Genomic DNA, 27,177 nt, shown 5'->3' with positions numbered 1-27,177 from the left:
TTTGGTCTATTTAATTCCCCAATAAAATTAAGAAATATTAGTCTAATGTATTTCAAATGCTAAAAATATGCTGACTGTAGCAGTATACAGAGGTTTCATTCAGCATAGAAAATTAAGTGATTCTGAATTCTTGGCTAACAAATTAACCACGGCTCATCTAATAATTTTTCTAAAAATCTACTGCATGATATTTCTGAATGGTGTGTACTATCATTGTGATATTTCTACTGCCTTATATTAAAATACAAAAACATATTTGAGTGATAAGGATAATTAGATATTTTCTTCCAGAGTAATTTGGTTTATCTATTGTAGTTTCAGTAAAACATTCTTATAGCAAAAGAAAAAAAAGTAACCTGTGTGGATACATACCCATATCACTTTCCATTATATGCTCATTATGAACTTGCTGAAATCCAGGAATGGGCCGTGTTGTCAGATACCATACTGCATGGAGAACATCTGTGGCATGTATACGATTGTGATCTGAAAATTATCAAAATATAATAAAAAATATTATCTGAAATATAATCAAAAGTAACAAAAAAGAAAAAAAAAGAAATGTAATGTACCAAATTTACTGTAAGGGAGATTTTGATTAAATAAAGGAAAAATTGAATTTCTTTTTTGAGAAACAAGTTCGATAAACATCAAATCTCCTCTAAGCATACTTCATCCTACCTGACAGTCAGGAAGGGATTAAGTGGCCTTTTCAATCAGTGATGGTGAGCCACTAGCACTGCTGATATCTACAAGCACCTGGGTTGGTGCAAACATCTGTGACAGGGGATGTGTGGGGAGTGTTTTTTGTTTTGCTTTGTTTTCTAGTAAATTTGGCTGCCCTAAACAGAAAGATGGATAATTACTGTCAAAATTCTATATTTTCTTATTATTCTATTATGGGCCTAAACCAAATTTCTGTTAAATCAACAAATATTCTCCCATTGACTTCAGTACGTTTGATTCAACTACTTATTCAAATTCTTTAAAATTATATTCAACCTACATATTAACAAATTAAGTTTTGGAGTCCACCTTTTTTTTTTTTTTTGCTGCAATTCATTAAATCAGTTCTAAATTCTGACAAACATATTAATAAAAATGTACTATGTTCAGACATTGTTTACCTCTGTATTAAACATTAAAGCAATACACAGACTAAAGGAGATGATACATTTTTCTTTAAATTAGTGTATGTAATTAGATAGTACTTACAGGGAATATCTCGGTAGCCATTTTCTAGTGCACAGAAGTAATTCATGAATTCTTGAGTTGGGATTTTGAAAATTTCAAACAAACCAGTGTCTTGAAACAAGGTATAAGTTACCTAAATACATATTAAAATTAATTTTAGTCTGAAAAATATACCTAAGCATATTCTGCTTTTTTCAACTTTAAAAACATGCCTGTTTTTAAAATTTTGCTTCCTGATAGAGATGGAAATTAGTGAAATTCCATTAAAGATTATCTGAAATCTATTGTCATAGACATAGGTTTAATGATTTTTTAGCACAAAAATGTGGATTTTTATCATCCTCTCAAAGAATAATAGAAGTTTTTGTTTATTTACTGATACATTCTATGCACCACTGATAAATTTTAATAATATTCTCTAAAATTTTTATAAAGTTAAAGAACTCATGCTTTAATTCCATCAGTGACCTAAAAAGAAGAAATCTACATTCCTACTTATTCAAAAATTCAAACTACTTAACTATAGTAGCAGAGCCATTGATATTAAAAAAACCCCAACAATGTATTTATTTTTGAGACTTTGGCAAAGAAATCCTATTTCTTTTATTCATTATGACTTATCTTGGGTAGTTTTAACAAAGCTTTCAAAAATGCAAGCAGAACACCCCCACACGTATATATTGTGCAACTGTATTATGGTTTACAAGTAGAACTTAGTGCCTACAAAGACCTAATCCTCCCCCAAGACTGCAAATATTAAGAAAGCTTTTCTATACAAGTCACTGCTACTCATTTTTGTCACTTCTTTCCCAGACACTTGAGAGAAAGCATAAGTTCTGAAGTGTGGGAGGTGCTCAAAGGAACGTGAGAGCAAAGTGAGGGGACATCCCTCCTTCCACCTGACCCAACCATTCCCCTTACACATACCCATCTAGGAACCTTACAACTGATGATGGTAAAATACAATTTTTAATTGGCTCTTAAGTATAATATGTATCAGATGCTTACAGCACAACAGACAAAAGGACTGGGGCAGGAAGAGAAGGACGAGTAGTACACATACAAACAATATCAGGAAGAACTGATACAAAAAATTCTGGTAGAGTTAAGTAGAAACCTGCATGCTTAAGTACTTACAGGTTTGAACTATCCCATAGTCTGCACACAAATGAAATGCAAGGTAATGTGGATCACAGAGTACCAATATACTACAGTAAAAACACCACTCAAGTGGATTGTGGCACTCTAGTCTGTACATTAACAGTTGTCACTAACTAAGGTAACAACAGACCTGAAAACATTTGATCAAACAAGACTAATTGAAGATTTAAAATAATACCCAGAATATTGTGTATTATGAAAGAAAAGACAGTGTCTGATGACAAAAATTAAATTATCCCCACTGGTTTTTCCTGTCTTCAGTTGAGGTGTAGGCTTATGGTTCCAACTGCACCTGAGTGCTTCTAACCCATTTCCTTTCCTCCAGCTGATCGTTCCTAACACTACCCTTGAACAAGAGTAACGTGCATTCTACTCAAGGGTAGGAAACTAAGATACTGGCAATAAAAATATTTTTTGGTCAGATCAGAAGCAACTCCAGCTCATACTATAGCTCCATGATCGCTAAATCCAGTATAAAGAGACAGAAGCTTCCAGATGACGTTGATGAATGGGAGAGGCTAAGAAAGAGCAAACAGGGTCATATTTTTGCACCTGCCAGTAGATTGGCTTCAGCACAACATGAAACTGCATGAAAGAACTTAGTAATAAATAAGAAAGAGATAAAAGGGATACTACATGCAGAAAGCAGCATGGAAAAAAAATCCCATTGTTTGGAGGATCAAGAGGCAAAAGACTGCCTAAAAGATCACTTCTCTTCCCCCACAGGTGAGGCTCTGGCAGAAATATTTTACTGAAATAAAGAAAAAAGAAATGGTTGACAAACAAGGTAGTAACTCTGAAAGCAGGAGACAATTTTTCATAGGAAATGGCATATTATAAAACCTTCTAAGTGTGAATCTAACCTATTTTTACATTAAGAATAAAATTCAGAAAATTTGGAGCAAGTTGTTTATAGATAAATCACTTTTTATGGTTTACAATGAGATGGAGTACATGAGAAATGATATTTCTACTTTTCAAGTTAGCATTCATATCTATGTTGACTACAAAACTGCTTCACGGTTTAAATAAAATATGTAAGCACAACAGCTTTGCACACCCTCTCTCATATAATAAAAGAAAACAAACCTGGCTAAGGATCCTTCCAGACTGATCTCCCATTTCTTGTACAAGGTCAAAAATTTGGAAATTCCAATTGTTCATCTTCTCCATTAGTGAATCATGATCTAATAACATTGTTTCTAATGCAGGACTCTGCTCCACCTGCATAAGTGTAAGATACTTTATCATCTCTAAAATAACAATGAAAACTAATCTGTCAGTTGTATTGGCAAAGCAAGCCATGAAAATGATACATCATTATTGAACTTATTGAATGCTGCTCTAACTATGGCTATGAGAAAATCATAAATCAATAGTACAAATAGCACAGTTAAGGCCTTGACTTTTCATATTTTGGGGCAGCAGATTCCAGGGTATTCTGAGATGGTGCTAAATTTTCATTCTCATTTCTTTTAAAAAAAATGAATTAATAAAACAAAGCAAAAACATGCATAGGCTAACAAAACATTCACTGAGCTTTAACAATTCATTAATTGAACAAGCTTTTAAAAAAGTTTATATATAAACCCAAAATGTTAGTAAGGCTTAAACCATTTGTCTCCCTGCACTTCCAATATACCGCACTGTATGAACATTCATCTGTAAGTCTCACTGAAACTGCCACACCTTCCATAAACTTCCAAAAGAAAATACTAGTCATTCAGTGTTTGAGTGTACTATCAACATTAAATCTACACAAATTAATTTTTATCAACAAAAAATTAATACAATCCCCATCTTTCTTTTAATTTGCTAGTGAAATTTATGCAAGCTGGAAACACACAATTGTTAAATGAAAATCTGAATTCCAATGATGTACCATTTCCCTTCAGAAATTACAATTCTTAGCAAAGACCCCTTTACAGCATGTTAGAAATTATAAAGAAATACTGTATTGATAAAAGTTATTGCAAGTTTTTTTGCAATTAAATGCTTACCAGCAGATTATTTTGTGTTTGATCGATCATTTCCTTCCATTCATCTTTTTTCTTCTCTGTATAGTGGAAAGATTCTTTTGAAATACTAGTAGTTCCAATTTCACCTTAAAGAAAATACATACATAAATACTATATCAATAATTTGTTTGTAAATTACTGCTAATAATTCTTGAACCGATCATATAGATTCTTCATAGAAATATAAGTAATAGCTTGTTTCTAAACCATTTTTATTTAAGAATTTAGCAATTAAAAAGTTATAGAGGACAAAATTTATTAGACAAAACCTATTTGAAGATTGAGAAAAACTAGAAGTATAGCTTTTTACTTGCAAAAAATTGGTTCGGTGATTAGTTTAGCTGAGGTGGCAGAGAACTTGTTTGATATATGGAGTACAGAACTATAAAGCTATAAGTGGAACCCTATTGCACAATCCTTACTCTGAAGAAGGCAATATTTTAGATTATCTTGATTATCCCAAGCCACAAACTAAAATAAAATACATGCACATGAGTTACTTAAAGTATAGGAAAATTTCACATAGAAATATAAAAATTTTAATTTAATTGGCTTTATAAAAAAAAGTTGATATCAAATATTTGTCTATTTTGAAATCCCACCTGATTTTCTGTCTTTATATTCTGCAAATTCTGGTTCTGGTGTCGGAACAGGCTTGAGTATCTGACGTCCACAGCTTACAGAACACATGAAAAATATTTACAACGTTTAGAATTTACTACTTTTGCTGCTGCTGTGTTGTACTGAAAAATATCTGCAAATTACTTTAAGAAAAGGCATACTTTTGAAGGTTCCTCCACCAAGTGACCTTAGTATTTTCTCTTAAATTTGCCACACATAGATTTAGTCTGTACTCAGAAAATAATCAATTATCACCTCCCTGGGACTCACCTGCATGAATTAATAAAGTAGAGCTAATTATTTAGAAAGTATTCAGAAATACAGAATTCAATTCCCAGGTAGGAAGTCCTCCTTTTCTAAAAATCTGTAAAATATTGTTACTCTACAATAACTGCTGCTTTCATGGATGAGCCATTTCATATCAATGGCATACATACAGCATTCTTTAGTCTCCCCTGGATAATATAGTTACAGGTTATTATAAGATCATATGCTTTTTTTTTCCAATACTAGTAGATTTATAGGTCTTGTTATATTTTTTCATTTTAATTATATTCTTTTCAACACACATGAAGTTACTAAAAATGTAACAGAGTTTACAGTACCTGCTACACATATAACCTACAGGTGTTTTAACTTGCTGCTGAAAATCTGGAGAACTAAATGTGTATCCTGGAGGCTTATATATATTAATGCTTGGTTTTGTGAGAAAATCAGCAGTATCAGGAAATTCTACAGGTGACCAGCTGCTGAAAGCCCCACTGGAGACAGATCCATGACTAGGTGAGCCCACAGGACTCAGGCCAGGAGAAGCACCTTCCAAAACAAACATTAAATGGGATTCAGAATACAATAAAAACATTACTGTTTAGAAAGACTGAAATTAAATGGCAATAAAGAAAAAATATCCTTGACACATTTTTTAAAAACAAAGTAAAAAAAATAAGTGCTGTGATCATATTTTTGAAGCAAGGGATTAAAGTGGGCAGATACTGGTTTTTTTTGACAGCGATATACCTTTTTTATTGGCATGATAATCCATCTAAATCTGCCTAATCAGCCATTGGGGGTGTGGGGGGGGGGGAATCTAAAGTTTGCTCATGGGTCATTAGAGATTAAAAAAAAAACCAAACAACAACCAAACAACTCCATCTCCCTTCAGTCCATGAAATTCCCCATTCTTGTCCAAACAGTAAGCTAGGCTTTACCTCAGGCTTCTGTCTGGGAAATCTAGGAAAGCAAACTGGTAAATCTGGACTTTGGCTACTCTGCGCCTAACATCAATTTACAACAAAATTTTGCATTAACCCAAAACATCATTTCTTTCCCTTGTGAAAATATACAAAAGACAGGTTATCTACAAGTGCCCACGGTAAGTTATTAGCCATTGTAAACATACTTTTATCAAAAAAGAATAAAGTACCCATGAGCAAAATAATGAGGTATTCTGTGGACTTTCCAAAGCTGAATCACTTATTCTGCTGCAAATTAAGAAGGAAAAACTCCATCATAGGTTTTATGACTGTACAGTGCCTGACAACAAATTACTAAGAGAATATACAGTATTGCCCTTAAATATGGAATGCATGAATTATACTTTTACACTTCCAACAGTGTCATAGGCTACACTAACTTGACTCACACACCCTAAGAGTAGTATGTAATTACATTTTGTTACAGTAAAAGACAAAATTTTTCAAAGTCTACATTGCTAGCTGCAGAGACAGAAGTTTTAGAAAGCAAATGTCACTTCACTGCTGCAAAGAAAGGTCTAGAAAGTTGAGAAGCAATTTGTAAACTCCCTTCCTGAACTAAAAATGGTTAATACTCTAATGTCGGTTACTTAATTTCATCCTTTTTACATGTACACATTCGGCAGGTTTTAATGCATATCATTGTGCTCTGTATTTTTCACAAGACTCAAAGTAGAAAAATGCAGAAAGCAGCCCAGCTTTTTATGATGACAGAACCACTGAGAATATGCAACCATGTGTTTACATGTGGCTCGGGCCTGAGTTTGCATGTTTCTTAGTGTTTAGAAGAGTGAAAGGGAAACAATACAGAGAAAACTGGTGAGTTTTGGGTTTAAAAAAAAAAAAATAATTAAAAGTTCATTTGTCTCTGTCAATCCAACCTGCATATTTAAACTTTTATAAAACAAAATTATTAGATGGGTTGTTATTTTTAAATTATGCTAAAATGGATAGTCAGAAATGTCAGAAGAAGTAGTTTTCAAGTTTTCACTTAATATGGGCAAATAGACAAGTTACAATCTCTGAAATACTGATATACACATTATTTCAGCACTGCTGTTACAGTATGTACTAGCTTATTGCATTGACAGTGTTAGAACAAAATCTACTCCAAGTCCTTCCAAAATTTGTTTAAATATTATCTCAGATGGCTATCAGATATTTAGGAGTGTCTAAGTGACACTCTTCCAGTATGAAAAGCACAATTACTAAAAAAGTCCCTTATTAATGTATGTGAATGGTGCAATTTTCAACAGGTACCAACCATACTGAACATCATAACATTTTGCAGCAGCATAGCATTAGGTGAATAGTCAAGATTTCTACAAAGTTGATGATAACAGTAATTTTGAGTATTCTTAGAAGCAGATTAAAAATAAAATATTTTTTCAAATATACGCAACACGCTGATGTTATTTTAGTACTACATTCTCATGGAAAAAAAAAAGTAATATGTAATGTACTAACTACTAACTTGATATCCTACCACTAAGCTATACAAATTGCACGATCTTACCTGCTCGTCTGGGACCTATATGATGAGTCAATGTCATAGAAGATGATCTTTGTTTTGGTATTGTCAGCAAGTTTGCACCAAAAGACCCATTTGAATGAGATCCTTGGCTGAAAATAAAACAGTAAGAATTTTTTTCTTTCCTACCTTGTCTTCCATTTTTATTAAATAAAGTGCTTATAAGATGGACAGACTGCTCTGTTACAAGTCCTCTACAATTCAGGAAAAAGAGACTACTAGAAAGAAGTCAAATTCAAGATCAGCTAGGCAATATATGTCAATTATATGGGATAAAAACTGCTGGTACTGGGTGAAAGCAACAGAAGACTTTATGCAGTCCTAAAATGGCACAATAAGTATATTCAGACCATGTGCCACAGGTTTTACTGTCTAACATGGTATTTACTTTTCTTGGACATTTTAACAAAGCAGGCTATTTTCTAACAGATCTGAGAACATTTAAAAGATTGGTTACTTTGGAAATACCATGACAATCTTACACAGCTACAGCTTGCTTTTCAAATGAATTTTGAATATTTAATTAATCAATTTATCATCTTAAAACTAAAGCTGGTTTCAACATAAAGTTGTATTGTGCTTCAGTATCTAAATCGTTAAACTTGATTGTTGAATTGTGCCATCTGCTGTTCGAAGCATGAAATTGCACTCCAAAATTCCAATTGCCTATTTCCTTTAGTAAACCAAAATGCAATATGCAATTAAAAATAACTATATACATGTACTTTGAAGTGCAAATAGCTTATGTAAAACTATTTCTTTCATTTCCATATGGGAAAACAGTATTTACTAAAACAGATTTAATATTGTTTAATCAGATTTCAAACAAAAGTCAAATGCAGAAAAAATACCTGATCTCCCATCATTTGTTTCAATATATAAATATAAAATAAAATTAAAGAATAAACACAGATTTATTCTTCTGAAGCCTGATGCTGACATGTTAGTCAACTTTAAAAAAATGCTTGAGTTGACAACTGGGATAGAGTGAACTTTTCACTATTTGTACGCTGTTTATTATAGCTTACGTGTATTCTTTTAAAGCACATAAAAATGCTGCAACAGTATTTAGTGTAGGAAGACTATATATTATGCAAGGTCAGTTCATCTTGAACTAGTGTTTGAATGAGAAACCAAATCAAAAATTTGCATGCAAATAAAACAGCAGCTCTCAAAAGCTGCTTTTGAACACTACCTGGATGAACAGAATAAAAGTCTTTAACATTAAATCAATTTTTGTAGCAATATTAATTTATTGCACCACTATGTAATATCTTTCTCAACTCAGCTAGAATTCAGTTGAAAACAGTCACTGCATGTAAAAAATGTTTTGTTTTTTATAAGCTTTCTTTCTTCTAGTGAACAGTTTGCTGTTTCAGTCTCTCTTTTTAGTAATAGCCTGCTCCTCCTTGCTTCTCTTCTAACATTCATTGGGTCCTTCATTGGGCTGAATCAGCTCCCCAAGGCAGGAAAAACTGTTGTCTTATTGCTGTGATTTTTCTGACAATTTAAGGGGCTGACCCAAAAGCCAGAGCCAATGGCACAAAGTGCTCCAGGAATGCAGGACTGCCTCTTTTGGCAGCAGGAACAGCTATGCCAGTTCAGCTATTTCACCTAACCTTATGTGTAAGGTAAGCACCCATGGGGGATTTTGAGATGATTATGTGTTAGAAGTTGAAGCGCACCTGATAAGAACCATCACTGGAAGATGCAAGGAGACGGAGACAGTCCAAGTGTTGGCAAGAACTCTGAAGGGCAGGACACAAACCACAAAAAAAGCCAACGCATATTCTAGGGCTGCACGAGGGCGGACAGGAGCAGGGCAGGGGAACATGACTAATCAGAAGTGCTAGTCATCAGGATCAAGAGATAGTTAAAAAGTGACAGAGTATGAGCGAGGGTGTTTTCCATATTGCTACTTTTAATCGAGTGAGCTTGAGTAGGTTCTTTGGTCAGTAGGAGCTGTAAGGAAACCCTCTGTAAACATCTGCACCAGAAGTGCTGAGCCTCAAACTGAAGTCCCACACTTTGTAAGTTTAAAGCGATTGCTCTGGTCTCTGGTTATTTCCAGTGGATATAACGGGGGAGATTCTTTCAAACACTGACGACCAAATCAGCATGAAAATACAATCTTTAAACTACTACTACTGCTACTACTAGCATCTTCAATTATATTTTATACACAAAGCGCAATTAAGTTTTACTATGTAAAAACATGAAGAGCATATTATATTCAAGGGGAAAAAGCCATTGACAAGGGCCAAATTATTTACATGGTTCATAATATTGATAAATAAATTCTTCAATGTTGTGTATATAAACTTTCATCCACTGCTAGTAATTATCAGTTACCAGCATAACTCATATTTTCTTTTAAAAAAAATGCATTTATTATACTTTCCTTATGACTTATGTAAAATCATTAGTTTTAAGAAATACCAAGTATAAAAAAAAGCAGCAAAACCACACACATTTTTACAGATTTAAGCTGCCACACAATTCCAAGCATCTGTTGTACTTTTCTCACGAGATATTGAGCAAAGCCATACACATTTACATATTTAAATAAAACTAAATGTGTGAAGTTTCACTCATATACAACATTAAACAAAAGGAAAAAACCCATACATTTATTTTAATCTAATTCAAAATGTAATCTTAATTCTGGAAATAAAAGCTTTATTTGCACCGTATTGACTAACAAGTAGAGAAGAGATGGCTTTCTTAAGCTACCTTACTGCTTGTTTGATGGCCATAGGAATAAACATTGCAATACACACAACAGTGGCTACCAAATGCAAGAAAGTTATATCATCTGTTTAATTAGAAAACAAATTTTGGGGTATGTGGAAGTTAGAAAGTGATACATACTTTAAGTAAAAAGAAGAAGGAGGAAGTCAGTAAAGGTTTAGAGGTTAAACTAGTTTGTTTTGCAATTGTGTATGTTGGACTTTTTTTTTTCTTTCCATTTCCTACTAAAACTGATATGCAGGTCTACTTACTATGACAGAGCATACCATTCAACCTCAGAATGACCTGATTTCTACTTCAGATCAAATAGAGTTACAAAGTATAGCATATATAATTAACTTGAAACATTTTCTGGTTTATGCTGGCAGAATTTGGAGACTTAATTCACAAGATGTTACACTAAATACTTCCACTGCCAAGTTCCAGCATTACAGACATAAACATTTTAGAAAGGCTACATTTATTATTGCCCTTAAAATACGGTTAAGTGCTTACCTTGATGTGTTATATTCCTGATGAGATCTCTTGCTGTTACTCCGTTCCCATCTAGAAGATGTTGATTCTATAGGTGGAATGCCAGAAACTCCTGAAGTTCGTCTCAGCTGTGGTGTTGGCAGGCTATTCCTGCTATTTAATCCCTGTTGAGTAATTTAACCATGGTTAAATTCTATGTAAGTAAAAACAGACATTAAGATTTTATTTATTGTTTGTGAAGACTATTTATTGTTAATTTTTTATAGTGAAACAGTAAGTATGGTATCTTACATTCACTCTTATTGCTCAAGAAAATAAAAAAGATGCAATCAAATTATTTTGCTTACTAGGAATAACTATTTTTCATATCTCTTTTTGTCTTCCCCCAAATTAAAATACGTAAAGATACTTGTACTCTGAAATCCATGTGGTCCAACAATTACTCTTCAGAGCTTTTAAAAATCAAGGTCTTCTAGAGATAGTCAGTTGCTGTAGGATTACAGATTCTTTTTCTACACATCCCAATGTCAGCTCTCCAGCTCTCAGGATAGCCTGAGATTTCGATAACTTAGATGCTAAATATTGACAGTGTGAGTATTGTGGAACTTGTGGAAAGGGTGATGCACAATGCACAGAGTCAGTTCCGGTCCACCAAGGCTCTCTCTCTGCTTCCATAGCAGCCCCACAGCACCCAGGAAGCTTCCCAGGCACCTCCCCACTCCCAGCCTGGAAGCTGTCTTAGTTTAGGTACACTGCAGACCAAATGCTGGGAATGACTGTTGTACTTGAACACGAAGCAGGGCAACGGCACTCAAACAGCCCTGTATGGAAATAACTCAGGATTTATTAGCTCTGCCTTACTGAAATACTCCCAGAAAAGTATATCCATGTTTAAATAACAACTAGTAGAACCTAACTAATAGAAAGGATAGGATCACTGAAATGAAACTGCAAAGCCAGTTTTAGCATATCTGCATCCATTGCACAGATAACCTATACTTTTTTTTTTTTTTAATTGTTTAAAATACATCTCCCTCTGACTGCATTCAGTCCACAATCCACTTGTTAACTCATCCCTAGATTTGGCCATTCAATGGAGGGAAGGGGGTGGAGGTGGAAGATTCTTCTCCCTAATGCACATATGTGTAACCAGACCTTGCAAAGTAAAAAGGAAGCCAGGAAAAAATGTTTAAAACAAAAAATCCAAAGCAATATTTACAGTGTTGAGTAAGGTCTGCAGGGTCATGTGTGAGGACAGGTGACCCTTGGATTCTGTCACTTCAAAAGTCTGGCAGAAATAATGACTTTGCAATTTTAAGCTTCATCAGGTGGTCAAAGATCACACTCAACTCTCAAAGCTATTACGTATGTCAAAAAAATGAAACAGTGTTAACACAAAAGAGTATAGTCTCTTACCCTGAAAAATCAGACTGCTTTGAGTCCTTGATATGGGATGTACCTTGACTCCATTTGCTTTGCTGCAAAGCTGTAGTCACAGCCAGAAAGGTGGAATTGGACAGGCAGAAGACGACCACCATATCGTTCACAGAAACATGCAGCAGTCCTTAATCAGCCAGACCAGAAAGGGAAGTGGAGGAGCATGTTCTGTGTGCTATCATACAGTGGTAGTGCTCTCAGGCTAGGGTGGTGTGTTGGGTTTGCGTGGCAAGGTTTTGGTAGCGGGGGGGGCGACAGGGGTGGCTTCTGTGAGAAGCTGCTAGAAGCTTCCCCTGTCTCTGAGAGAGCCAATGCCAGCCGGCTCCAAGATGGACCCGCCGCTGGCCAAGGCCAAGTCAATCAGCGCCTCTGTGATAACATCTTTAAGAAGGGGAAAAAAACACTTAGAGAGCGAGCTTTTGCAGCCGGAGAGAGGAGTGAGAAGATGTAAGAAACTCTGCAGACACCAAGGTCAGTGCAGAAGGAGGGGCAGGAGGTGCTCCGGGCACCAGAGCAGAGATCCCCCTGCAGCCCGTGGTGAAGGCCATGGTGAAGCAGGCTGTCCCCCTGCAGCCCGTGGAGGAAGGATGAGGGGGTGTAGAGATTCCACCTGCAGCCCACGCCGGAGCAGGTGGAGGCACCTGAAAGGAGGCTGTGGCCTGTGGGAAACCCGTGCTAGAGCAAGCTCCTGGCAGGACCTGTGGACCCGTGGAGAGAGGAGCCCACGCCAGAGCAGGTTTGCTGGCAGGACTTGTGACCCCGTGGGGGAACCACGCTGGAGCAGTTTGCTCCTGAGGGTCTGCACCCCATGGAAGAGACCCACGTTGGAGAAGTCTGTGAAGGACTGTCTCCCGTGAGAGGGACTCCATGCTGGAGCAGGGGAACGATGAGAGGAGTCCTCCCCCTGAGGATGGAGAAGCAGCAGAAACAACATGTGATCAACTGACCATAACCCCCCACTGACCGTCCCCCTGTGCCGCTGAGGGGGGTGGAGGTTGAAGCCAGTAGTGAAGTTGAGCCCGGGAAGATGGGAGGGATGGGGGGAGGTGTTTTAAGATTTGATTTTATTTCTCATTCCTCTACTCTGTTTTGCCTAGTAATAAATTAGATTAATTTCCTCTCCAAGTTCCGTCTGTTTTGCTCGTGACGATAATTAGTGAGTGATCTCTCCCTGTCCTTATCTTGACCCACAAGCTTTTCGTTATACCTTTTCTCCCCTGTGTAGTGAATGAGGGGAGTGAGAGAGCGGCTCTGGTGGGCACCTGGCCCCCAGCCAGGGTCAACCCACCACAGATGGACTCCTCTGTCAGTGGACCACATCAATCTAACCTGCATCCTCTCTACAACACAGGGAGCACAGCTGAAAATTCAAAATCCCCAACATTGGAGGAGAAAGGTCCACTCCCCGAAAAAGTGCACGCTAGCACAATATGGAAAGAATGCTCCAGCACCTGCACTTACTTTTTCTTCTTCCTGGCTACTCTAAGAAAGAGGGAACACTGGGGATATGAGAAATCTCCAGAACTTTCCCCTACTTGATAAAGCAGCAGAGAATAAACAAAACATGAGTAGCAAAGGACTAAGGAACTCCAGATCACTCTGTGCTAGCAAAGTCACTAGTAATCACTACACAAAGAAGAAAAGTTGCTCTGTAAACAAAATTTAGACTGTGCCAGAAATCAAAGTTGTTATGAAAAGACTTTCAGTTACCAGCAATAACAAGGCCAGGAGACAAGGGATGGGGATACTCAAGTGCTTTCCTAGACAACTTTTACTTGCCCACAAGTGTGAAAACTGTTACAGTCATGAGTCTCGATAACAGCAGAAATCCACCAATCTGGTGAGCAGCCTACTGTCATATGCTAGGAAATCTGGCAACAGTTCTTTCATGATGGAATTAAAAAGTGTATTTTTTTTTTTTTTTAAATTGCAGCACATATATGAATGAAAGTTAAAGTCACTTGACCTTGAGCAGCTTTCGATCTCCTTTTTCAGCAGGATCCTCTATTTCCGGACAGGGGAAGAAACCAGGAAAGGGTGTGAATGGACTAGCCTTTGGCCTGCATGTGCCTGAGAAAGCACCAATCAAACTATGAATGCTTCGAAGGGAAGAAATCACTTGTGGTGGAAGGGATGGGTCACTCAGGAGGTCTGTTAGCACGCTCCGAGCCTCATTTAGTACTGAAAGATCAACTCCATTTCCACTGCCAGCGTTCTAGAATAAATGGAAATGTTGCAAAATATTAACATGTCAAAATGTTTCACAGTATTCTAAGTTTTAAATAAGCATCTTATCTATTGTGAATTTAAAAAATAAATTAAAAAATCAATACAATGTATTTTTCTTTTAAAGAAAATATATACATACAGACATATTCAGACACTAATTTTTGCAGGGCTTTTTCACACAATAAAAATATTTCAGAATTCAACATTAGCTTTTATTTTATTTTTCTCTGTTTAAAATAAATATCGGGTGTCAATTTTATCTCATTTTTTCATTAATTTCTCAGAATTAAACTTTGTATTCTATTTCTTCCAATAACATCAACAGAAATTTCGGTGGCCAAACTCTTACAAGCCTCTTAGAGGTGTGATTTCCACAGCCTCATTACGTTTATTAACCTTGATTCTACTGAAACAAATCCTAACAATTCTGTCAAAAAAGTGACTAGTTTTTATTTGGCATGAGTCTCTGAACAGGAACAGCAATAGCTGATTAGAAGCCACCACTGATAGAAGAGTTGGGGAGATGAGGGGGGAGAGAAGCAAGCAATCAAGAAAAAATGTGAGAACCTGGTAGACCCAAGTTTGGTGACATTGTTGGGGAACCACTCCCTAACCTTATGCTAATGAATATCTCAAAGAAAGCACTCCCATCTTAGTTAGGTTTGAGATTGTTCTTATATATACCACAAAGTAGATCCCTGTCAACTTGGTCAGAACTGCTAAATATCAAGACTCTGCTACATAGAGCTAGAATGTACTAGGTACTTAGTACTTTACTTAGGTAAATAAAACATCAACAGAAAAATTGAAATCCGACAGTTTACAGTGAACTGTGTACCCAATCCCATTTCACAAAAGAATAATTAGATTCATAATACACTGACCTGGTAATATGGCTTGTACCATTGCTTCAAATCCCAATCCCAAAGTATCATCTGTAAAGAAGGGGGGGGGGGGGGGGGGGGGGGGAGTAATAGGTGATATGTTAATACAGAAAAACAACAATGAAATAAATCTTCATTATGTGATGTAATATGAAATGCTTCTCCCTTCAAGTTTTTGTATGTAACTTAGGTAATTTTCTCAGTTAATGCTATCCCAGAAAAAGTCCTAAAGAAGAGTTCGAAGATATTGCATGCAACAGAGCAATCTTGATGACAGAATAATTACATGGCCTTATTCAATATTTCTGGATTGTTTATAAATCATTTAACATGTACACTACATTAGGTGGTGATAGTGCTTTCCCGCCTCTATTCACCTCAACTTATAAAAGCAAATCTATCCTAAAGCCTCCAATGTATTTTACAATTTTTTTTCTGTCCAGAACCATTCAAACAGTAGCAATTTTGTAAATACAGTGCAGAAAGCACTACATTAACATAATTTATTTTTTAAAAAGGCAAAAAGCTCCCCAATATCTCAGGTTAAAAATTAGTAACTTTAAAAGCATTTTCTTGCAGGAGGTTTTGTGAGGTTTTGCTTGAATATGGTTACAAATCTACATGTTCTGAATAACTTCACAAAACCCACCAAACCCACAAAAGAACGTCAGCAACACAATCTGAAGATACTATCAGCTTCAAGTACGTCAACAGCACTCACTTAATTTTTCTTCTACTGACAACAAATAAAAACAACATACAAGAAATTAAATTCAGATGTCTGGCTTGTTTCAAAAGTCTTCAGTCTTCATGACTTCTCGACAGGTTCCAATTATTCTCTGATAAATTAATTCATTTGCACAACATGCATTCATAAAATAAAGCAAATATAAAGATAACCCTTTTTTCCTCTTTTTCGTAGCTACAGAGAACAAATAAAGTGCCAATACCCCACTTGATTGTTCATATTCTGCAGTCTTTCTGCTTGTTTTTATAGGTGAGAACTATGTTTGGTTTTGTTCCTTTAAGACTAACAGTTCTTTCATGGAGAAAACACAATGTTCCAGGCTGGCACTTATCCAGAACAAGGTACAGAAAGTGTCGATAAAGAAACACTGGCTGACATGTCAGCAGTACCCAGGCAAAGGCGGTGCTTAAAGTCTCTTTTTCTCTTCTGTTATCTTCATAGAGATACCATTAAACCATGTTTAAACTTAATAGTCATGACAACCACTTGCTATGAAAAGTGAAGAAATCAATCATTAAGCATGTACTTAACCTGAGAGTAAGTTATGTTATATCAGACAGTCATATTGTGTAAAGCAGATCCAAATCAAGAATTAAGAATTTGAGGGGGGTTTTGTTTTTTAAAGTGATTAATCTACCTACCATCTCCTCGTTCATCTTTTTTTAAAAAAGCCAAAACCCTAAGCATAGGAGATGACTGTTCACCTGTCAGTGACAAGCATTAAGATAACGACCAACATTATCTGGCATACCCATTTTGTGTGATGCATTTGCGTTTAGCATGTAAAGATGAAGGCGTTTTTCTTCCGTAACAAACTAGAATGAGTTGTCCATCTCGGCAGGTCAAATTTTAGGGTTTTTTTTCTTCATTCTCAGGTTTCTCTTTCCAGATTGACATTTATTTACTGTATCAAATACAGATTAATCTTTTGGTTTCATTCTGTCCTCCTAAGCTCGGACACAGAGACTGCATTAATCTGCTTCATTGACTTTTGACTCGACCAGCAGCAAAGATCAGATGTCCACATGAGTTTTGTTAGTTGTATTAGCAACCTTTGATACTAATGGTCCACGAAATTGCATCAGCTTGCATGCAATCTTGCAACCTCCATTAGGGGACACAAAAGAGGTTTGCCTTCCCCCAGCTGTTCTAGTATTTTGTCTTTTAAATATGTGGTATGTTAGCTAATTTTATTTATTCATCATAAATGAGATCTTAATAAAATACCTAACTAACTCCAGAACATTTCTGTATCAAACCTTTAACTGCAACTACTTTTACTGATGCAACCTCCTTTATTCATCCTTTAAGCCATTGGGAGCCTTTGTGTACATGTGCATGTATGTACACACATGTGCACTTACATAAGCTATACTGTTATAATTTTGGGGGTCAATCTATATGTCTAAAAAAGTTCAAAACCTTCCTTTTGGCTTTAGCCCTGCTATAGTAAAGAAATAGGCTCAAAGTTGCATAGGCAGAAAATATTCAATGGAAAGCGTTACTGCTTTATCTTGTGGCCCATTCTCATCCAGTATACACAAGGTAAAATAATGTGCACAGCTCATGCAAAATCTACTTCCAATGCAAATAATGGTTTGATATTTTAAATGGCAGGGCACCATTTTATACACAATTTTATTTAAATGAAAAATTTCACAGCTTGGATTCATGATTGAAAATTTTCTGTTTTCATTTAAACCAGAAGATGTAAGCTTCCCCTCTGATACAAATTTTACAGCAAAGAAACTAAACCAGATTTGAAATAAACAGAACTCAAGTTTACCTATATGTTGCCAACAGAATATTTTTTTTAATTCACTACACACCACCATTAATAAGAAGTCATATCTCTTGAGTGAAGACAGGTGTAGTATATTAACACAGTTAGCAGGATATCAGTCTAATCTAGCTGTAAAGTTTTCAGGGCTCATTCCATGTGCCACACATTGAAGTAATTAAAATGAGCTGATGAAAATTTCAGACACAAAGTAGCAATGTCTTCTACTAAGCACAATGGAAAAAATGCAGATCACTATACAACGACTATTTTTCCACGGTAAATACAACTTGTTACATCTCTATACTAGTCAAATCCTTACAGGTTAATAATGAAAGGGGGATTATTACCTTTTCCTTAGATGCTTAGGACACACCACAAGATGGCACTCAAATGCAGAAAGCCTCCCCCCACAAAAACAATTTCAGGAGAAAGGAACAGAAACCAGCAGCATATTCCTTAATAGACCTTCTGCGGAATTGAAATGGTTTGAGGGGTAAGGTGGGGTGACAGTTTTAAAGGTTAGCAGCTGATAAAGTCTGCTTCTTTACAAAAACTTCTCTGTTTAAAGAAGTACTTACTCTTTACCATTCTATTAAGAAACTATCTGTAAGAAAACTGTACTTTGTTTCTCACTACCTATCAGACTTAGTTAACTTAGGCTAACTCCAGGCCTGGCAAGTTAAATCTGGAATACTAACAAAGCAGCATTTTTTGCATTATTTTTGTTGAGAGTTTGGCAGTCAGAGCTTTAATTACTGTGGATCATCAACAAAAGTTACCAAGTATTCCCAGAGTTGCATTAATCTTACAGCAGGAGTAAAAATGATACGGTTTATTTTGACCTTATGTGAACAGACCAACAGACCTTAAAATAGGTCTTAGGCAGAGCCTCAGCAATTTTTGATTTTGCAACCATAAGACTTGTTGCAGAAAGATCTGTTCTCTGTAATACTAAGATTTTGTAATCCATTGCACATAACATTCGTCCTTACCTCCTCCAACAAGAAACACCTGATCTAGGAGTGACTGGAATCATAAAAGTTCCAAGCTACAACTTAAACCTCTGCTTAGCAACTCACACACTTTGGCTTTTGAGCATCCATTGTCAGTGCCAACACCACAGCAATCACACAGCTGGGAACTCCTCTGAAAATAAAACTGCAGTGGGCTCTGATATTGCAGATGAACTTCTGAGGGGTGAGAAATTATAGGCCTTCCTCCATAGCCATGTATACCAAATTACCAGTCAGCTTGGAGGAGATGTTCTCATATCAGCCCAGAGTCTCCCAGTCCATCCAAAGAGCAAAGGTCCCACTTTCCTGGTTTTATATAATTGCCTGTCAAGCTGATCAGGGTTTTGAAGTACAGTTAATAAAAAACAAAATAAAAACCCACACATAACACAGTACTATGCCTTGTTCTTTAACAGTCAGGGACAGTATTATGCTTAACTAAAATAATTGAATCTATTTAGCCTATGAATTAAATTTCAGCACAGTTAAAAGAAGACAAGCCAGCTTACAAAAACCTTTTAAGTGACCTTTACCAATTTCACCGCCATCAGCCAGTGATGGGTTTAGGTCAAACTGAAACATGTCACTCAAAACAGGCTAACAGTATCAACAGAGGGAATCTTCATCACCAGAAGTATATTTTTTTAAAAGGCTAAAAAAGTGGTTAAAGCCAACAAATTCTCCAGAGTTGCTATTTTGAAGAATGAACACTATATTCAGTTCTATGGATGCTTAGTCAAATCCAAGGAGATTTTAAATACATATCACTTACTGAAAATATGCAGGAAAATTGACAGTAGGTATCAGATATTACCATCCATTTATATTTTCTCAAACAATGAAAACAGTATTTCCATATACTCCAGAGGAATTGCCATGCAATTTGAACAGAAGAACTTTACAATCAACTTATCTGACACTATTTGTAATCCATCTAACCACTGGAGGGGAAAAAAAGAGAAAAAAAAAAAAAGAAAGGAGGAAAAAAAAAAAAAGCAAAGGTACTGATTGTTGAGTATCAACCCAAGAATTACCAAAACTTAAGGACGGCACTTTTGCAAAGTACACATTGTTAGCAACATCAGAAACATTTGTTTAAAAAGTACACAAAGTAACAATAATAAAGGCCTTCTGTAATAGGGGTTATAGTTCAAACAGCAACAGGAACAAGCAATATTAATTTTTACAAAGAACAAGGAAAAAGTGCTCCTCTGAGAAGCTTATAGTCTAAATAAACGAAAACCAGATGAGAAATGGTAGAAGACAGTCAATGAAATCCAGCAGAGCTTCAGAGTTTTTTGTTTTATTTTTATTGATTTTTCTGTATAAAAAGTTATCTTTCCTATCACAGTGTAGCCAGTGTTTCCAGGGCCTGTAACAGATGTGTCTTTCAGAAGCACATTGATGCCATGGAGGGTGGAGTACTTTTGGATCTTCCTTGCATGAGTGCCCCAGCTCCATTTGGCTAAAGTCATGTTTGAGGAGTATTTCAAACTTCTAAAGATTTCAGTGCAATAAAAGCCCATGGGTTTTACTTTTCTCACATTATAAACCACTAAAATTACTATAAAAGTACACCAAGCATTTTTAAACATTTTTTTTAATTTAATGCTCAACTCAAACTATATTTGGCTAGATAACTGTGAAATGATATTTTCAGAATAATTTAACTTCTAAAATACAAAATCATATCATCTTAGCTACTCAATAATTACTTGTGTTTGTGCAAAGTTATACTAAGGGCAATATTCCTACTTAAGCAGAGATTTAAAATACACGGCTACAAAAAAAAAAGTTTCAGAGTTTAGAAATGTAAAAATCAATTTTAAAACTAGAATATAACTAATACATACAGTCCATACCCTAAGTTGAAGTGTGCACACCATCTAAGACCATACACAATGTTAAGATTTGTAATAATGCTGCTTGATTGCCTAAACTAGGTAAGTGTGAAGTTTTAGTTTCAACAATGATACTATTCAGGAGATTCAGCGTGTGCTTTAATGCTTGTTAGGAAGAGAAAACTCATCCTATTTGACACCACCCATTCACATTCCATGCTCCAAAATTTTAATGGAGAAAAAATGAGTGCAAAAATGAGTTTCTAGTTCTGAGTCTTTCATTGATCAAATATAAAAGATTCCTAGTTGCTAGTAGCATCTGTTTGACACCATTAGGCATTAGCTCCATAAATAAGTATTTCCATAGCAACCAAGCATAGAATTAACTAAACAATGAAACCAACACCATAGCAACTTGATTCAGAAATCAACTCTGTAAAAAATCACCTCATTCAAAAGCAAAATTCTACAACCAGATGAGAAACTAATTTATTGTAAAATATGAAAAAGGTTACATTACATATCCATTTCTTTTCATGACTGCTTTTCAAACAAGACTGATGCTAAATTCATTACTTTTATTTCTAAATTAGTCTTTTGTAATAGCTTACAATCAGTTAGCTTCTTAAACCCATGTAATTTAACGATACAAAACCAAACACAGCAGTATACAACCTAGGAGTCTTGTTTTATTTATTTATTTATTAGGGTTTTTTCCCCTCTTGGTGTAGAAGAGGTAGATTTTTTAAAAAGTATGTTATTAAGTAGTTAAGTTGTATTCAGTATGAGACTAAAGGTGATGCAACCAAAGAATGACTCTGTCAAAGTAGAGGTAGCATTATTTAGATAAGACAGACAACATTCTATTGTGAAATCTTACAGGCCAAAACAGCAGCCACTTGAGTAAATTATTGTAATCAAGACAGAAATACAGCACTTGGAAAAGCATTCAATATGATACTTAAGGCATTTAGAGTCATGATGATATTTCTCCACCCACTAAACCTTCCCATGAAAATAAATGGGACAGGAGAAAACTAGGATATTTTTGGAATCCTAATACTTATCACTTCCTAACTCTATACGATTTATTTATCCAAGATTGTAAAACGGCTAATAGGTTGTGAAGTCTGCAGATAGCCACAATCTTTGAATAGAACTGCATGTGCTTTCATAATTCTGAGGTCTGGATACATGTACTCAAGGAAACAGTTATAGCCCTTTATCTTAGACTCTATCCTTGACTTTACTGAACTCTTTCCTAAAAGGCATTATGTTCACTTTTTAAAGTCTATAATCTTCCTTGAGTGGAAAGAGACTTGCTCCTACTTAATTGCTTTAGTAAATACTAGTCTATACGTTAAATAGTACCTGCAACATATTTGGCTGGACACATAAGAACAACACTGGAACATAAGGTGTGTCTGGCCACCATAATGTTTTCACCACACTCCACAGTATTCTCAATCTTCCTTGCAAATACAAATCTTCAACAAGAACTGCACCTAAGTAAACTTTAACAAGTCACTTTAGAGTCTTCCAGTATTTAGTTACTGTTTTCAGTAACTTTGTCCTCAGCACATATATAAAAACAGAGCAAAAATGCTCCACTGTTATGCTAAAGTTCCAAACAAGCCTTCAGCAGGCTTATTCTTAAAGTTATTATTAATCCCTGCAAGCAGAAAAATAGTTTTTGTTTGGTTGGGGTTTTGTTTCTCTTTTATGTGTTTCATTTGTTTGTTTTTTAAAAAGACATGCTACTTCTGCTTTTGTAACCAGGAGTTATCAGCAGGTCAGCTTCTACTTTGTCTGCTGTACAAAGTTTTCAGGTTTCCTATTGCTTGTTATATTTGCTCTGATCTTCTTTTTAATACTTTTTAAGATCTTGAAATGTTTCGAAAAGGTTCTAAAAGGTGTTTTGTCTATCAAGGGAAAGTAGGGGTTTTTTTTTCTTCTTATGTAGGTAATGAAGAAAACTGGCTAAAACCACACTTAGGTCATTTCCTGTTCCTTCTAGGTTTTGTCAGGCTTGCACATCAGAGTAAAGGCCAACCAGTAATTTATGGCAACGGGGGGAGGGAAGGCAGAGGAAAAAAGCCTGCTATGTGCAGATCCTTTAACTACCCATTATAAGCATTTTCCTTTAGAGCATGTGGTTCTAATCACCATCAAAGAAAAGAAATAGTGCTAGGTGGATTATTGCTCTAATCCGGTGCAGTTGCTTCGGTGTTCTGGCATACTGTACTACTTTTACTGTCATCCAAAACCTAAACCCGTATTTTAAAGTTGTGTTTATTTTACAAAAAAGCAAAATCTAGAAATTGCTCCCAAAACATCCTTTTCACATTTACCTATTGGCATTATTTTACAATTATACATAGTAAAAGCCTTTACTGCTATGTTGACACACTGTGAATGTATCATGTTGGAACAGATGGAAAGAGCAACCTTAAATTTTATCTTTCTGCAATAGAAGGATGTGCACAAATCCTATGCTGAAACATTTTACTGTATGCTGATATATTCTTAACGCAATAACTAAAAACACTTACTAGAGATGAACTGATTTCCCCCTCTATTGACTTAATTTTTTTAATCAAGTGGGTTTTTTCCACCTATTACACTGGAGATATAGGAATGAATCTAAGATCTTTTTCTTCTAAGCAAACAAAGAGAAACGATGTCATATGACCACAAGGGTTTTTTCCCAGCACTGAGCTGAAGAAAAGGAGATACTGAATTTATCACAAAGATTTTTATCACAACTGTCTCTTCAATATCTCATAACAATACATACATTTCTCCTCTCCTAGAGACACACTCTAAAACAAGCATCAAAAAAATAAGCTGTACAACTCAGCCAAAAATTGACATGAATGTGAGAATGGTTCACATCAACTGAATCAGACCAAATGATCATCTAGTCCAGTATCTTGCCATGGACAACAGCAGCCACCTCAAGATAAGAATATTCTTAAGTAAGCAGTGCTAATTCTCAGAACATTCTTTCAGCCTCAGCAACACAGCTCAAGGAGCTGTACATTGTATGGCTTTGTATGTTACAAAGGTCAATAGATTTCCACCTTTGCATTTCTCTGATCATCTTTACAGAATCCATGTAAACTTCTGACAGATCCAATATCATACACAAAGGCATTTCATAAGTTAAATACAGATTATGCAAAGTTCCCATTTGTTCTGAATCTGTCAACGCCGAATTCGTGCAGTGAGGAAGCAAACAATCAGCAACACTTTCATGCAGTTTACCCACTGAAAGATCTGTTTTTGCAAAAGCTTATAGTTGCTCTCCAGCTAACTTCAGGCACAAGACACTATTTTTTTCAGACTATGAGGCTGTATTTGCAAATCCCCCAGGGTAGTTCATTCAGAGCCTTCAGAGTAACAGCACCTTCAGATTAACAAAACCTCTAATTCATTACATACTTTTTTATTTGACTGCTTTAATTGTTGTCTTAAGGATTTTTATTTACAAAATTGCCAGAAGTTACAAGCTTTACCCAAATTAGTCTTGTTTTCTTTCAATAACTTGACGATGACCCAAAAAGAAACATTACAGGGACTGAAGTTAGGGAAGTAAGCTGAAAGAAAATGGTCAAGAAGCCAAATAAGATATTATGTCATAAAGGAAAGCAAATATTGCTGCAGTGCTGTGGTTGGAAGTTATACACGGAGATTGAACTAACTAAATTCTCAGTTGCTCAAGCTAAAGAATTAAAAGCAATAATTTAAAAACAGATGAGAGTATAATTATGAGTCTGATTACAAGAGCAATTGTGTTAGTGAAATTTAAATCAGTATTTAAAAAAATATGTATCTTAATGGACAAGATTCTAGTTGAAGTGCCAGAAAAATACAAGATGAGATCTCTTGGGGAAAAAAAGTATTGAAACTCTGAAGAATGTTATACAGATTGCTGTCAGAAACAGAGAAGAACAAGGGAATGCAAATTGCTGCATTCTACAGAAAGTGCCAATTTACTTTTCTCTAATGTATTCATGTTAAGTAGTACTTTAGTTGGCAGCTTCGTAAGCAGCTGAGAAAAAACTCAAACGGCAGCAGATTTGAAAGAACTTAGAAATTTTTTTTCCATGTAGTAATGTTGTGATGCAGTTCTCAATGAAAAAGAAAGAACAATGATGCCTTCCCACTTCTTGTAACATTAGATGATGACTAGGTTGAATAAAACTACTTGGGAAGATCCACTTTGTGCCCCGAACAGCAAGTCTGGCATAGATAGCTGTTTACGTCATGCTTATCTTACATGGTGCAAAGTGAACAAAAGAATCACCACTAACGGTACAGGGAGGGCCACATACACAGCTCCACCTTGCCTCATGATAAAGTCATCTGTCTAGGAAGAGAGTATGCAGACAGACACTTCTGGTAGTTGTTCGCAGTTACTCATCTGTGAAAAATGGATGAAGAAGCTCAGATTTCAGTTAAAAGAGGCAAAAAAAATCCCCAACACCCTAAAACTCCAGAAGTCATTGTGAAATGCTATGGTTTTTTATAACATTTAATAGCACTTCCTCCTGAAATCGATTCCCTTTATGTAGATGTAAGCTGAATTTCACACTCTGCTAATACGGAAAGAAAACTCAGCTTTGTCCCACAATCAACATCTCCAAAACTATAAGTTATTTTTTTCATTGGCCTTTTCATAAATTATGTTCCATTCTGCTGTTCAAATGATCACAGGATTCTCCAACATTTGAAGACATAACTGTATAACCTACTATATGCAAAGGTAATGGAAAATCGTATCCAAAAGCCTGTTTTCTCTCCAGTGTTTTGACTTACTGGCTAAGCCACTTTGCTACCCTGTTCATAGAGCACGAGTTACAGTTACATACAACATTGTTATTGCAAAGGTTTCTGAATATAGGCATATGAAATTCTAGTGCAAAAGAGAATTGTGAAAAATAATGAAGTTGACTTGTTCCTTATTTTAAGTAACCTACTGACTTTTGTTTCTATAATAGGTTTTCCTACAATTTTGATGACTGAAATTGATACCCCTCCAAAAAAAAAAAAAAATCATACTTTGTGATGTATTGGGTTGAGTTAATCTTAAAAATACCTAGACTTAACACAATTATTTTTTTTCTTTCATTTTGGTAGCATGACTCAGATGGAGAAACTAATATGAAAGAAGGAGGTCAAGATGGATCAAGTGTCTTGCAGTGATATAAGACAATAAGAACAGCTCGCCAGCCTTTTCTACACAAGCAAAAAAGTTTTGGGATATTCATTTAAACTGCAAGACGTTGTTAGCAAAATCTTCACAACAGTGAAAGTTACACAAATGCCTACAGAGGACAACATTGACAGTGAGAATATCACTTGCCATTTGGGACAAGTATTGTTTACAAGAAAGTTGCAGTGTAGCATGCCCAATAAATCCATCAAATATTATAAATGCATGCAAAGTAACTTTTCCTTGGGGAAGACCACTAATTTTTTCATTTCTCAGTCTTTTTCTAATAGCCTTTAATGTGTTTGCTATGAAGTCTCTTTACAGACTATGTTTTCAAAATAGCTATTAACAAGATGAACCTAACAAAAAGAAGTCTACACTTATCTGTGACTAATTCTGTGTTCTCATCAACAAATTCAACTATTGACTAGCATCTCCTAGAACTTGTGTATGTTTTGATTATTATTTTTTAAAAGCAGAAAAGGAGAAAATATCTAGCATTTAAAACTAACGCTAACCACAGAAAAACTATCAGATGACAAGATTCCCAGCTATATCTGACTAGAAAAATACTGTCCCAGTGAGGCAAGCAGAAAAGCTTTTACAACATCTATCAGACCACTGTAATTGGCTATTCCATTTTACAAAAATCCCTCATAATCTTTATGAAAAAGGCCAAATAGTTGTATAGGTGGTTTTTTGGGTTTTGGTTTTTTGTGTTTTGTTTTGTTTTTTTTAACTGAAAGCTATACATCTCATGCTTTAAAAACAAAGGGTTTTTTCCACTGCAGGTATTATAGATTTCATTCTAAAATTAATACTTATAACAAATATCTCCTACAGCATTTAATTACAATCTTTATGCTGAAATGTAGCAAACAGAATTTTTTCTCTGAGTATTTTTAATGTATCAGTTAACTTATGACACTCAAAATGTATATATTAATCAAATACCCTTGTAAAGCACATACAAACTAAACTAGGAGATAGGCTGGCCAAAATAAATAATTAAATATTTAAT

The 27,177-nt window shown here is 35.4% G+C and overlaps 1 protein-coding gene across 6 annotated transcripts in view; it reads right to left on the bottom strand.

Annotated features, from left to right (window-relative positions):
* PDE3B (phosphodiesterase 3B) overlaps positions 1-27,177 on the bottom strand; it is a 90,708-nt gene that overhangs the window by 7,924 nt on the left and 55,607 nt on the right. For all 6 annotated transcript variants that reach the window (XM_054827988.1, XM_054827987.1, XM_054827982.1 and 3 more), the window contains exons 2-11: positions 15,554-15,604; positions 14,407-14,655; positions 11,025-11,167; positions 7,764-7,870; positions 5,600-5,810; positions 4,976-5,049; positions 4,356-4,459; positions 3,445-3,579; positions 1,216-1,327; positions 373-486 (exon numbers count right to left, since the gene is read on the bottom strand). In XM_054827988.1, coding sequence (XP_054683963.1) covers positions 373-486; positions 1,216-1,327; positions 3,445-3,579; positions 4,356-4,459; positions 4,976-5,049; positions 5,600-5,810; positions 7,764-7,870; positions 11,025-11,167; positions 14,407-14,655; positions 15,554-15,604 — 1,300 coding nt within the window. The remainder of the gene's footprint in view (positions 1-372; positions 487-1,215; positions 1,328-3,444; positions 3,580-4,355; positions 4,460-4,975; positions 5,050-5,599; positions 5,811-7,763; positions 7,871-11,024; positions 11,168-14,406; positions 14,656-15,553; positions 15,605-27,177) is intronic.

This window comes from Grus americana, chromosome 5 (genome assembly GCF_028858705.1).
Source record: "Grus americana isolate bGruAme1 chromosome 5, bGruAme1.mat, whole genome shotgun sequence".
Lineage (NCBI taxonomy): Eukaryota > Metazoa > Chordata > Aves > Gruiformes > Gruidae > Grus > Grus americana.
Note: the sequence above shows the minus strand (reverse complement) of the source record. Positions and strands in the feature narration are given on the sequence as shown.